This window comes from Peromyscus maniculatus, chromosome 12 (genome assembly GCF_049852395.1).
Source record: "Peromyscus maniculatus bairdii isolate BWxNUB_F1_BW_parent chromosome 12, HU_Pman_BW_mat_3.1, whole genome shotgun sequence".
Taxonomy (NCBI): Eukaryota; Metazoa; Chordata; class Mammalia; order Rodentia; family Cricetidae; genus Peromyscus; species Peromyscus maniculatus.
The window spans coordinates 6,458,417-6,472,934 of NC_134863.1; the positions used below are offsets into that span (position 1 = coordinate 6,458,417).

The 14,518-nt window shown below is 43.3% G+C and overlaps 2 protein-coding genes across 7 annotated transcripts in view; both read left to right on the forward strand.

Moving 5' to 3' along the window:
• Nucleotides 1-14,518, forward strand: part of LOC121821659 (immunoglobulin lambda-1 light chain-like) — a 755,041-nt gene that overhangs the window by 50,167 nt on the left and 690,356 nt on the right. The gene's annotated exons all lie outside the window — the stretch shown is intronic.
• Nucleotides 13,565-14,518, forward strand: part of LOC143268054 (5-formyltetrahydrofolate cyclo-ligase-like) — a 49,967-nt gene continuing 49,013 nt past the window's right edge. For all 6 annotated transcript variants that reach the window (XR_013043638.1, XR_013043637.1, XR_013043636.1 and 3 more), the window contains exon 1: nt 13,565-13,979. Coding sequence is in view for 3 of the 6 variants with exons in the window: in XM_076548521.1 (XP_076404636.1) it covers nt 13,817-13,979 (163 nt within the window). In the remaining 3 variants the exon portion in view is untranslated. The remainder of the gene's footprint in view (nt 13,980-14,518) is intronic.

Below are 14,518 nucleotides of genomic sequence, written 5' to 3' on the forward strand. Positions count from 1 at the left end.
AGACCACGCCAAAGTGGGAGACTCAAGTACTGACAGCGTAAGAAACAGACACACATTATGGTGCATAGAGAACTGATCCTCTCCTGTCCATACAATTTATTCTGAGAAACATGGGCAGTATTTTAGGGAAGCTCACAAACTCAGTCTCTGCATATTGGAGGCTGAGGCAAGGATGCCTCTAAGAGCACCAAAGATCATCCAGAGGGCAGATCCTTTCTCCCTATGTCATCCATTAATTTAAAGGATCAAAGAAGGATATCACCCTATAACCCTCCTTGACTCAAATTACACAGAATGCCAGTTAAAGTTAAGGAACATAGACTGCTTAGAGCTAATGACACACATGAGGCTTCTATTTATCAGGACATCGCTAAGGTAAGAATGAGGCTAGTGTTGCTAGAGAAGCCTGCTAACTACTTAGCAGTCTGCGATGTCCTACAAGGAGGGACTAAATGGTCCACAGAGGACCTAGTAGGCTCAGCTCGCGCGTCTGCGCAGGCGCACTTGTGCTCCTGGCGCCTGTCTGGCTTCCCAGGGCAGGGGGCAGAGCCTGTGGATAGCCCCGGAGCTTCTAAGGGAGGTTGGACCCGGGCACGTTTGGAGTTATTTTGTTATTGTGAGGAAAGGCCTTGCTGCGAGCTTAAGAAGATGCGGAGAGTGTCGATCCACGCCCTCACCTCCCGGTTTAAATTTAATTTAATTCATTCCCATGTGTTTATCACCTAGTAGCAAACCGTTTTGCTGTGTATTGGGTTACAGAGATGAAAAAGATGATAACGTAAGAATTAGCATGCAGGTAGAAGTAATTTCCAATGAAAATGTAATATAATTATAGATTTCAAGTTGTTAAAATATTGTTACAGTGAGCTACAGTTTGTTGGGATTTTGGCGTGTGCATGCATGCGTGCGTGCGTGCGTGCGTGTTCTGGGGCTTGAATCTAGGAATTCAATGTCCTAGACAGGCATTTCTATCAGTCTGGATTTTCCTAATTAAAAAAAAAAAAGTCCAGGTTCAAAAATAATTATAGTGGAAATAATCAGTATTTTCTTAGACTCAAGGACATTAGTTGAATTTGGATTTACTATGAGTTCTTATAATTCTCAGTATAGCCGGGCAGTGGTACTTTAACTCCAGCACTTGGGAGGCAGGGGCAGGTGGATCTCTGTGAATTTAAGGCCAGCCTGGTCTAGAAAGCAAGTTCTAGGGCAGCCACAGCTGTTAGAAACCCTGTCTCGAAAAACAAACAAATAATAACAATAATTCTCAGTATAATACAATTCATAAATATAAATTTAATTTTCAGTGCTAGGCAACTGAAAGAAAAAGACAGGAAAACAAAACAACACAAAAAACTGGAGAATTCCTTTCCCTGGAGCTTATGGGGAGTGAGCAACAGAAGCAGGGCTAGTTTGAATGAAGATGAAAGTACTAGTCTTTGGATTTCAGAATATAACATCTCAATAATGACTCCATACTGTCTACACTACGAAAGAATACTCATATACTAAATCCACATTGAGTTAGATAAGTTTTCAAATTCTTTTTACTTTCTTACTTCTTGTAGTGGTTTGAATAGGAATGACTCCATAGGCTTAGTCATCAGGGAGTGGCACTCTCTGAAAGGATTAAAAGGATTAGGAGGCGTGGCCTTGTTGGAGGAAGTATGTCATGCCAACCCCAGAGTCTGTCTCTCTCTCTCTCTCTGCTTATGGATCAGATCAGAATGTAGCTCTTAGCAGCTACTGCATGCCATCTTAGTTCTTACCTGCCTGCGTGCCCCATGCTTCCTGCCATGATGATAATGGACTAAGCCTCTGAAACTATAAGCTAGCCCCCAGTTAAATTAAGAACTACCTTGGTCATGGTGTCTCTTCACAGCAGTAGAAGACTGACAAAGACACTTCTTAATATATGGCTGCAAAATCCCTTGAAGCTAACATATGTAGCTCAGCTGTGTTTCTACTGGGTGGCTATATTCTAAAGGGATTTGGCTTTGGAGTAGAGAACAATGGGGAGAATGAAATGACTACTGGTGGTGAGAGAATAGAGAGGATTATCTCACTGAGTCTTCAGTCTGCACTTTCTTCTCACAGGAAGATGGCTTCATGAAGAAGTTTGAACCCAAACCTAGCTGGCTGACTTTCCTGGAAATGACAGGGCAGATCTGGGAAATGCTCTTTTTCTCCTCAAGCAGCACTACTGACAAGGGCTCCTGTGACAATGGTGACCAGCACTTAGTACGTCCATTTGCAAACAACTCAGATGGCAGGACTTGACTTCCCGGAGTTGCGGATGTTTTGTTCCCTCTTGAAGGAATAAATGACTGATATCTGTTCCTGGATGTGTTTCATGTTTTAAGTTTTCGAGTCCGCCTGGAACTCCAACAATACTCCACACAGGGATAGGTACTGAAGTAAAGGCTGATGATGACCTGGAGGTAGAGACTCTTCCATAAGGGTGTGCCTATTATCCAACGGCATTCTGTGTCACTAGGCTAAACCATATGGGGCTAAAATCTGCCCCCTGACTCTTTCCTGAGTCCACACTTTCTACATCTCAGAGTCCCCGGCTGTTCACAGTTTCTCACTGATGCTCTCCCCTCAACCTGTACTCTCTGGCCTTTCATTTGGGCTTCATGGGTAGGACATTCAGATGTACAGTGCTGGGGTCAGAAATGATACCCTAAAAGGAAGGACTCAAACCACTTTTCTCTCCGACCTTCTCTTGCCTTCTTCCCCTGCCACCATTTTCTCCCTAGGCAAGATACAAAAGGTAGAATTCACTTCCCCCACGTCAAGTCATAATCAATAGTCAGACTATATGTGATCAGTCTGCCCTTCTAGCAGTCAGGAAGGGATCACTTCTCTTTGTGCTCCTACAGCAGGAAACTGGAGTGGTTTGAAGAAAAACAGTTAAGTGAATGAATATCAAGTCATTTTTAAACTTGATTTTTGGGTGTGTGACAAAACTGTCAGTCTTTTGTTAGACCATCTTCCAATGTTTAGGTCAAGTGTGATGGCCATATAGAAATCCTCTATTTTGATCTAGATCACTTGCATTACATTTCCATTCAGACTATTAATAGAGTCAATAAAGACAGAGCCCCTTTTTCCAAGGGCAGGCACATCTTTACAAGGGATCTCTGTAGACGAAATTCTAAACAGTCTTAGTAAATAAGAAACACAGAACCAAATACAGAGGTAAATAGCTAAAGAGATCAGAGAGTCATGACGACCTTATCTTACCTCTCACCTTGTTGCTTCCCAGAGGAGAGAGTTTCTTCCGATCTGACTTGTCTTTTTATTACCTTTCTGTTCTGCCTTCTCATTGGCTCTAAACCCAACCACATGACTTCCTTGTCACTGCCTGTCTACACAGACCTCTAGGTATCTATGGTTGGTACTGGGATTAAAGGTGTGTGTCACCATGCTTGGCTGTGTCCTTGACCAACCACACAGAGACTCTGCCTGCCGTGTGATCGGATTAAGGATGTGTGCTACCACCACTGGACTTATGCTTAATGGCTTTCTTTTACCTCTGATCTCCAGGCAACTTTATTTATTAACATACAAATAAAATCACATTTCAGCACAAATAAAATATCACCACAGATCTCAGTTATCAACACTACCTCTGCGGTGTGATTCCTAACTGAGGGAATGGAGATATTGGGCCAAGTCAGTATGGACCTTAACACCTGATCCTTCTGTTTCCACAGCTGAGGGTTAGGATTACAGCTACATTATCACCACCAGCCTCTGTGCATACAAGGCAAGCACTCTAACAATGGTGCTTCCTAAACAGCATGGACTTTCATTTTTTTTTTTTTTTTACCACCTTTAAACCGGAGAAGGGAAAAGGAATAAGCAAGAAGACCAGGTGGGAAGTTACTTAAAATCCTATTGAGGCAAATCAGAACAAGATATCACCTGTGACCTTTGCTGCCCACAGTGATCCACTTATTAGAAATGTTCTAAAGCACCCCAAAATAGTGCCACCAGATAGGGACTAAGTGTTCAGACACACGAGGCTGTGGGTGGGGGAATTTCACATTCAAACCATGAAACTGTGTTTGATTTAAGACACAGTCTCTGTTGTGTAGCTTAGGATGATCCTCCTGCCTCAGTCTTCTGAATGCTGAGATTAGAGGTGTGTGCCACCAATTCAAGATATCCTGTGTGAGATTTCTTTGGTTTGGCTTGGTTTTGAGTCAGGGTCTTCCTATGGACCTATGTAGCTCAGAATGGCCTAGAACCTTCAAGGTTCAGACATTAGCCTGTAAGATCTTTAACAACCTGTTTTCTATATGAACACTTGATCTCTTCTTTTGTTTCAGCTACTCTACAGTGTCAGCTACTGCTGTGGGACGGTCTGTATGTCCAATTGCTCTGATTGGTCAATAAATAAAACACTGATTGGCCAGGCAGGAAGTAGGTGGGACAAGGAGAGAGGAGAATTCTGGGAAGCGGAAGGCTGAGGAGAGAGACGGCAGCCACTACCAGGACAAGCAGCATGTGAAGACGCTGGTAAGCCACCAGCCACGTGGCAAGGTATAGATTTATAAAAATAGGTTAATTTAAGATATAAGAACAGTTAGCAAGAAGCCTGCCATGGCCATACAGTTTATAAGTGATATAAGCGTCTGAGTGATTATTTTATATGTGGATTGTGGGACTGCGGGGCTTGGGGAACCTGGAGAGAAGCCCTCCAGCAACAAACTACAACATCTTTCCTTAGTGTCTGACACCATTTTGTTATTGAGTCTTCCTATGATTTTGATTTCTGCTGAAAATAATAGCTCCAGATGGTTGAAAACATTGGGGAAATGGAGATATCAGTGATTCTGTCATGAAGCCTTACCTGTGAGAGGACATACAGAACCCTCTGAAGATTCATAACCCCAAAGAGCTTTACACCTAAGGTTGCATGTATTTACTGGTGCAACTATATCCTTGATGAAAATGTACATGTGGAACTAAAGTATTTTTGTCAAAGATTGGGATTAAGTTAAAAAAATGTTTTCTCCCATGCCAAACTGGACAAAGTTATCATTATTTTTGCTGCACTGGCAATCAAACCAAGAGCCTTGGTATGCTAGGATTACCCCTCGGTTATACTGACAGACTACGTGTTTATTGCTGAAGGGATGTGCCCATGATATGAAGCCACATAAAATAGCCATGGATATCTAGAAAAAGCCTGCCTCCAAAATTCAACAGCAGCAATTCATGTACAACTTATTTGTGTGTGTGTGTGTGTGTGTGTGTGTGTGTGTGTGTGTGTGTGTGTGTGTGTGGTGTTGGTGATAAAACCTAGGACCACATGCACGATAAGTTTTAAATTTCTTCTGCAGATTAATACTTGCAGCATACATTGATTTATGGTAGTGATTCTCAAACATTAATACGGCCAGAGACCACCTGAGGACCATTTGGACTGCCTAGGTCTGGGACTGGCTCAGGATTCTCCATACTTGGCATGCTTTTGGGGACGCTGATCCATAGACCACACTCATGTTCAAGTATTGGTAAGTGGATATTACGTGGCCACACTGACCTGAATTGTTAGGTCTCTAAGCGTAAAGATGAGACCACAGATGTTGGTGAATTCACTGCTTGTTTTACGGTCCATGGTAAGAATTCTCTTCTTCTCTGTTCTCCCTCTTCCGCCTTGCTTTGTCTTCAGGCAGAAATGAACTATATACCTTTTTACATGGGTGCTGGAGATCTGAACTCGGCTCCTCATGCCTGTGTGGCAAGTATTTTACCAACTAAACCATCTTCCCAGCTCTGAAAAATTAACTCTTTAAAAGCCAGTCCTCAGCTATTGAATGGTAACATGGGGGTGATGGTGGTATAAATCCGAGTCAGCCCTCCTCCTCACATCCACTTACTATAATCTCCTCTCTCCACTCAAACATCTGCTAGAGAAAGGCATTATCTGTCTCTGAACAGCAGGTTCCGACAGCAGCAAGACTCTTCGATAATAATGAACAGCGTGTCTGAGTCCTGAGTTTCCCAGAGACGGGACATCCATCTCCAGAAAGGGCCTGCCACTTGCTGTAACAGCGGCCCCCAAGTCCATCAGTAACGAGCCAACTGGCTGAAACAGGCACTTGGTGGTAAAGCAGAACGTTCTGTCCTTTGGCCAGGAGAAGCCAAGTGTCCACCGGCGATGATGTTCAGCGCATCTGGCTCGCTCTGCCTGTGATACCTCAGTAAAACCCCCCACTCTATCCCCTACAGACAAAGAGAAGCTTAAACCAGGATTCCTAAGTGTAGATAAGAACTTAGACCCCTTTTCCCCAGGTGGCTGTATCTGCTACAGGGACTTTGGAAAAGTCAGGATATTCGACCAAAAGACTAAAAAGGGATGTGGGTTAAAATAAATTATATGGTCTGTGCCTTTAAGATCTAGCCTCATAAAGAAAGGGGAGGCTCCTTCTCCCCACCTCCCTGCTGTGAGTGAGAGGTTTGGAAGAGCCTCCCTGGAGACTTAGAAAACACCTTACTTTTGCATTCTGTACCTAAAGTATTCAGTGGCAGCTTTGGGGACTGTGATTTAGGCCAGGCCAGTTTCAAGTCCCCAGAAATGATGGCGCCAGCCCCAGGAACAAAAGAACAGAGTCAGGATGTCTGATGGTAACCAATTAACCACGAGATGCCCCTCTCCAGAGATAACAAGACCAGACCCCGGAGATGAGTTGTAAAACTCCTGACAGGGCAAACAGATAAGATAAAATAAGATCGAGTCCAGGCCCGAGAAAAACTTGACCAATCAAGGATGGACCCGTACTAACCCCCTCCCCTCTAAGAAATTTTATGGGTTTTGCCTATAAAAACTAACTTCCCCAAGAAAGAGCACTCCTCCCTGCCTCACTGTATTGGGTGTAGGAATGAGTCCCTGTCTAGACTTGTATCTGCAGAATAAACCTTGCTGTTGCATTCTGGACATCCAAAGGTCTACGGTGGATTCTTTGGGGGGTCACAATCTGGGCATAACATTTGGTGCGTTGGCCGGGAAACCCCAGAGACCCCACCGGGACCCTCAAGGGTCCAGAGGTTTATTGACATCTACCGGTAAGAGCGCTCTCTGTCTTGTCTCTGTCTCTGTCTTGTCTCGTTATGTTTTGCACCGGTTGACTGATTTGTATTTTGAAGGATTTGTACTTTGCGGACTCGATTTGTACTTTGCAGGCCCTCACTGGGTCAGACGTGTCCGGACAGTGATCCTGGGAGGGAAAGAGAGACGTCTCATTCCCTCATTTGGGCAAGGGACCCCCTAGTCCCGAGCCATTTGGGGTCACCTCAGAGGTGACCATTTGATTTTGGGAGTCTCCTCCAGGGAGTGCTTAGGAGAGGAGCATCTTTGGGTACCTTTCCCCATGGTGGGAAAAAGTGCCACTTTGTATTTTGTCCCGGGAAATTGTTAGAGCCATTTTGTGGGGTTTTTTTGTATGTTTTATTGTGGTCATTGTTACTTTACACTCTGTTTCTCTTCCAAGAAATAAGGTACATGTCTGATTGACAGGGATGTGAAAGCCCCCTGATGTCTGTTTGATCAAGGACAGAGATCCTCGAGTCTGGATTGTTTATGGTATGATTGAGACTGGAGGGTCACTCTCCACAGAGCACATCAGGCTGTCATTGTCCTTGGAGCTTTGTTGGTTGTCTCGTTGCGGCAAAGTTTTTCTTTCGTGTGCCCTTGGTCTTGTATGTAGTGTGTTAACTGTTCTCATTGTTGACTTGACTGTGACGGACGCTATGGGACAGTCCCCTTCTTCTCCACTAGACCTTTGCCTAGCCCACCAGAAGGATGTGCGAGCCGCAATCGAGGGGTTGCTTGCTGTGAGTGAGGCCATCATCATCTCAGTGCTGATGTGCTGGTACTTGAATTGTCTGTGTAAAGATCATCTGTTTCTGCTACTCACCTCCCTCCCTCCCTAGCTCTCTTGCTATCAGGACTGCAGGCAGCTGGCTGCTCTCACGAGGGTGGGGGTGCGTGCTCTCGGTACAGGTAGGCTAAGATTCTCATGTCCTGCTCTGGACAAGACAATGGCTGCCTGCAACTGACAACTGTGTGAACACTGAACAGAGAATCTGACTTTAGTCAGAGGAGTCAACAAAAACTTTTTTTTCAGGAACACTGGCAGCCAAGGACATACTTTATGACCACTGCTCCCCCTCCCTTCCTTTACTGTGATAACTTCAAGGTTTCTTCTGCCAGCCAGGAATTTCTCTTGTTAACCCTTCTCTGTCCTGGTTTTGCTTAAAAAAAAAAAAGGTTACCAGTTCAAGATACTAGGAAAATTATGCTTTTGTTTCCACAGGAAAAACAAAAATTTACATGGGTTTTGGTCATTTGAGTTCAATGTGTTACAAATACTTGCCATCATTTAAAAAAATTGGTTTCAAATTATTGTTAGTTAAGATAAAAGTTTAAATAAATGATTTTTGATTTAAAAAAACAGTTTAAGATATAAAAATTTAAAGGCTTAAACATGTCATGAGGGTTTAAATATATGATATTTTGGGTCTAAATAAATAGTTAAAAGATATAAAAATATAAAACTTTAAAGTTCAACTTTAAAGTTTAAATAAATTATAAGATTTAAATAAGGTTTATATAGGGTCTAAGATATAAAGATTTTATATAAAATGCAAGCTATTAAAATAAGTTATAAAGGTCTGGCTCCAAGAATAAAATGTCACTGCCTATGATTGATAAGCTACCATGGCTATGTTATAAGTTTAACTAACAGTTTCTTGTTTATGATATAGTGCTGATGCAAATTCAGAGTTCTTCTTGTTATGGTATATGCATGTATTTCTGTTCTTGTTTAAAATATTGCAACTTTACAATACATTCTAGAGTACTGAGGGAAATCACAAGGACGACTTTGGTAAGAGTTACTGTTTTAAGGAAAAGAAAAAGTAAAATTTGTCTAGCGTAAATGTTTGAGGGATCAAAGGAATGGACTGAAGGTACATGGAAGGTTGTAGAAGGTCAGAGGGGATGTGATGTAAACTGTTTGTTATGGTTTCTTATACCTGCAAATACTGAATTTAAAAGTTAATTCTTATTTGTTTTCATCTTAAAAATGGCTAATGATTCTGCAAACTGCTTATGTATGTATGTATACAGGTATATGACTTGAAAATGAAAGCAAGCTTTAACTGTATGTATATATGTAACTTGGATCCAACTGTATGTATGTGTGCAAGTAATTATTGTTTAAAAAAAACGAGCTTTAAACAGCAACCACGTGGCTCCCTCCATCTTGGCTGGTGACCTCATGGGCAGCCATGTGGCTGGCAGCCATCTTTTACTAAGGTTATAAAGATCTACTCGGGTTAATACCTAATACTTATGTCTTTACCAAGTGTTCAACAGCAAGTTTCTAGAGAATTTAAATAGATGGCAACATATGTTTAATAAATAAGGTATTTAATTAATATTAAAGCTGCACATCAATGCTTTTATATACAGGAATATACCTTGCTCTGGCAGCCAAACTTTGCAACATAAAGGAATCATAGGAAACAGCTGAGGTTTGCAAATGTATGGCAGGACTAGAGTTCCAAAAACAGTCTAGTTGCAATGGTGAAAGACATTTGAGAGATCTCAGTCTTTTAAGAACAGTTTTTATAGTTAAAAACCAATGGCTTAAAAAATGTTTCTTCTTACCCAAGGTATGTTCAGGCTTCAGAATGTTATATAATGATATTTTATTTTGGTTTCTTTACTGAACCTGTATTTGATGCTAGAAGAGCTTCAACTTAAAAGCATTGTTTTTAGGCTACTTTTGTAGACTATTAAAGAACATAAATAGTCAGTCATAAATAATTGAGTTCTTTTTAAATTATAATCAGGATAAATAAATACTGATATAATATTACAGGGATATGTTTACTTATTTACTCAGTCCCTTGCATATGTTTTCAGGGTTGAGCTTGAAACAAGTAACTAGAATCAAAGTTTGTCTATTCAGATACACTTGGACAGCCCTCATACTTCAGAGATCTGCAGAATATGGCATTTAAATGTTGATCTAAAAGCTTATTATATCAGACAGGCTTCCAATCCTAGCAGTGACCCAAGGTCTCCAAAGAAGATTACATACAAGGCACCACAACGTCTCTGCCTGGATCATGGCTACACTGACCACAGGGCAAGATGCCCCAATGCCTGGCTTACCCGAGAGCTGCAGAAGGAGGTGGCACATTTTTGGGAGCTGCTGATGGCTCAGGGACTCTCAGCCTCTGCCCTAAGAGGTCTAAAGGTAAAAGAGAACAGTCCTAGAGATGCTCTGTCAGTGGTATCATCTCCTCCCACCCCAGCTTCACCCTAGTCTCCTCCTCCACACAATGGGGAGCTGGAACCCTCCTTCTTCCCCAGTGCTGAGCCCCAGATTGGGCCTGAGGAGGCCATAGAGAGGCTACAAGAGACGGAAAAAGATTATTGCCAAGATAAATGAGACTTAAAAAAAAAAAAAAAAGCTTCCTAAGACAAAAGCCCTCAGAATGGAGAGAAAAACATTGCTGGCTAAGATGGGCATGGCTGTCCGAGAGGATGGTACTGTACTGTAAAAGACTCCCAACCTGATAAATCTAAATGAGGACCCCTTGATATCTGAATGTCTTCCCTACCACATCAAAGATAATGTCACCAGGGTTGGCCAGGTAGATGTAGATATCAAGTTGACTGGACAGTTCATCTGGGAGCAACATTGTCTCTTCCAAAGCATCCCCCAGCCTGATGAAAAAATGATGGTCACATTAGAGCCTGATAAAGGAACTGATGGGAAGCTTGTGATGGAACTGCTGGTGTTGAAGTCAGGAAACAGGATCGTAATGGGCCGGATGGTGAAAGAAGATTGATGCTGTTCTGACTGGTGCCTCCAACGCTCCAGAAACCTGGGTAGGGATTGGTCCCTGTAATTTATAGGATTGGAAGCTTCTTGGTCTGCACTCAGATATTATCCTTCTCAGATTTCTGATAGTACTGATGGCTAGGCTAGCTCTAACTTTGTCAGCATGGGAGCATCAACCAGATCCTTCTGCAAGGCCATAGCTAGCCTGTTATCTCACTTTAAAAGAAAATGTTCTAAGATGTAAAAATTTAAATAATCATAAAGGTTCGGATATGAGTCTAAAATAAAATATGTTTCAGATTACTCTCTTGCTCTATGGTTCAGAGCTTAACATTTAGGAGCCCTGATGAGCTGATAGAGCAATGACTACTTATTGTTCAGTTACAAGCTCAACATTTTAAATTTGTTTTAGATGTCATCTAAATATATGTAAATATAAACCTAAAAGTGCTTCTCATGAGGCCAAAAATCTCTGTCCAATTTATACCTGGCTTTCTGGACAGAAGAAAAATGCACAATCTTTTAACCCAAATCTGTAGTTCTTGTTGGGACTCAAAGGTATGAGTCCACTTCTGCTGTTTTACAGATACCCATTACCTGCTTTGTTTACAATATGGATTTCAGTACAAATTAGTAATACTAACGTATCTAAAACTTTTATGTCATTTTGTAAGTAGGCCTCAAAGGATCAAAAGAGTCATAAAACCTAGACCCACTTCACAGAGGTCGGAAGGACCCCAGATAAGTATTCCTAAAGATAGTATTTTCCTCTCTCATAGTTTTGGGACTAGTGCTTTTCCCATTACTAAAGATATGGACCTAGGGGTTCCAAATAAGTTCATAAATTTTAACTTCTGTTTCTAGTTTAAATTTGTCTCAACAGATCTCCATTTGGCTGGCAGTCACCTCCAAGCTTCAGTTGCTGACTGCATTGCTCCAGATGACTGTGAGCTCCAGACTTGCTAAAAGCTGACATGGACCAGCCCAGCTAACATGATTCTTCCCTGTCCCTATGGGGTCAGGCAGCTACATGCTTCTGACAAATGCCCCTTGCCCAGTCTTTGACCAGCATTTCAGCTTTCTGCCCCACGCCCGATAACTGCGCCCCAGTGCCAGCTTGAAGCAGTTCCAGAAGAAAACACTTCGTCCATTTTCCCTCTTCAGTAAGGCTGAAATGCTGGGTCAAAAAAGCTCCCTAACATAGAGGCAAGTCTAATAGGGCCCACAGTGATCCTCATTATCTTACTCAGGCCCTATACCCTTAACAGACAAGTACAATTTATAAAACAGGCTTGGCAGCATATAACTCATGGTACAACGGAGTTATACACAAGTCAGGACCACCGAATACGAGTCATGTGCAAACCCCGAAGTGAGAACATGAAAATCTCTTAAATTAGAGCAAGTTAGGGGCTCATGATTGAGCCCCTCTAGGAACAAAGAAAGGGGGGAAATGTGATACCTCAGTAAAACCCCCCACTCTATCCCCTACAGACAAAGAGAAGCTTAAACCAGGATTCCTAAGTGTAGATAAGAACTTAGACCCCTTTTCCCCAGGTGGCTGTATCTGCTACAGGGACTTTGGAAAAGTCAGGATATTCGACCAAAAGACTAAAAAGGGATGTGGGTTAAAATAAATTATATGGTCTGTGCCTTTAAGATCTAGCCTCATAAAGAAAGGGGAGGCTCCTTCTCCCCACCTCCCTGCTGTGAGTGAGAGGTTTGGAAGAGCCTCCCTGGAGACTTAGAAAACACCTTACTTTTGCATTCTGTACCTAAAGTATTCAGTGGCAGCTTTGGGGACTGTGATTTAGGCCAGGCCAGTTTCAAGTCCCCAGAAATGATGGCGCCAGCCCCAGGAACAAAAGAACAGAGTCAGGATGTCTGATGGTAACCAATTAACCACGAGATGCCCCTCTCCAGAGATAACAAGACCAGACCCCGGAGATGAGTTGTAAAACTCCTGACAGGGCAAACAGATAAGATAAAATAAGATCGAGTCCAGGCCCGAGAAAAACTTGACCAATCAAGGATGGACCCGTACTAACCCCCTCCCCTCTAAGAAATTTTATGGGTTTTGCCTATAAAAACTAACTTCCCCAAGAAAGAGCACTCCTCCCTGCCTCACTGTATTGGGTGTAGGAATGAGTCCCTGTCTAGACTTGTATCTGCAGAATAAACCTTGCTGTTGCATTCTGGACATCCAAAGGTCTACGGTGGATTCTTTGGGGGGTCACAATCTGGGCATAACACTGCCCTTCTTCTGATGCCTCTTCAGCCCCGCACTGCACACCGTTAAGGTAACTAGACGAGTACCGAGTCCGCAAGTATAGTCCTTTGCTGGACCTTCTGCAGAAGCATGGCTACCTCCGCAGGCTGTGAGGGAGGGTAAATGTCCTGGGCTTGGTGCACAGTCCCCCCAGCTACCGTGCAGGAAAGGCCAAGGACGCCCCAGCATGCTGCCCTTCGCTGCCACCAGACACGGGGCCGGCTCCGACGCCTAAGAGGCCGGTGCACCGTCGGTCCACAGAGGCCACGCCCCCTCGGCAGAAGGTGGTGGGCGTGGCCTGGGCGGTGCTTGCCACGTGACGGCAGTGGCCGCTGTAAGCAGCGCCCAGAGCCCGGAGCCTGCGGGCGGAGCTGAAGCAGCGTTTGCGGGCGGGCGGAGCTGAAGCAGCGTTTGCGGGCGGAAGTGCGGAGGAGCGGCTGCGCCAGTCCCACTCCTCACGCCGAAGGTGCAAGAACCGATTTAAACGCCTGGAAGCTTGGGCTCGGCTCGCGCGTCTGCGCAGGCGCACTTATGCTCCTGGCGCCTGTCTGGCTTCCCAGGGCAGGGGGCGGAGCCTGTGGATAGCCCCGGAGCTTCTAAGGGAGGTTGGACCCGGGCACGTTTGGAGTTATTTTGTTATTGTGAGGAAAGGCCTTGCTGCGAGCTTAAGAAGATGCGGAGAGTGTCGATCCACGCCCTCACCTCCCGGTTTAAATTTAATTCATTCCCATGTGTTTATCACCTAGTAGCAAACCGTTTTGCTGTGTATTGGGTTACAGAGATGAAAAAGATGATCGTTGCCCCCGAAGGATCAGAAGATCTAGCAGAGGAAGCAGGTGAATGAAAAATTGGAGGGCTGCAGATAAGGCTCAGTGGTACAGCTGTTCAAAAATGTGCTACATTTTATTTCTCCATACTTAGAACACTGAATTTGGGTCTGTTTTTCTAGTTTTAAATTGTGTCGTTGTAATAATCTGTGTTCATCTAGGGGTAGATTAATTTTCACGTTGTGAGGCAACTGCATCCGCACAGTCCGGTTTCTGCTTCTGAGTTAGGGTTGTATCTGGAACTCGTTGCCTTCTTTCTTATGTATTTTTTCTTCTCAACTTTTTTAGATTATATCCTTAAATTATTTTTAAAGAAAATACCAATGTGATTGGCAACCTTTATTTATTTTTAGTTCATATGTATGAATGTTTTGCCTGCATGTGTGTAAGTGCATTGTGTGTGTGTGCGCGCGTACAAGTGCACCTGATGCCTTTGGAGGTCAGAAGTGGGTGCTAGATCCCCTGGAAATAGTTAAGGGTGGTTGTAAGCCCCCATGTAGGTGCTGTAATCTGTTTTTGGTTTGTTTTGGGTTTTTTGGTGCTTTTTG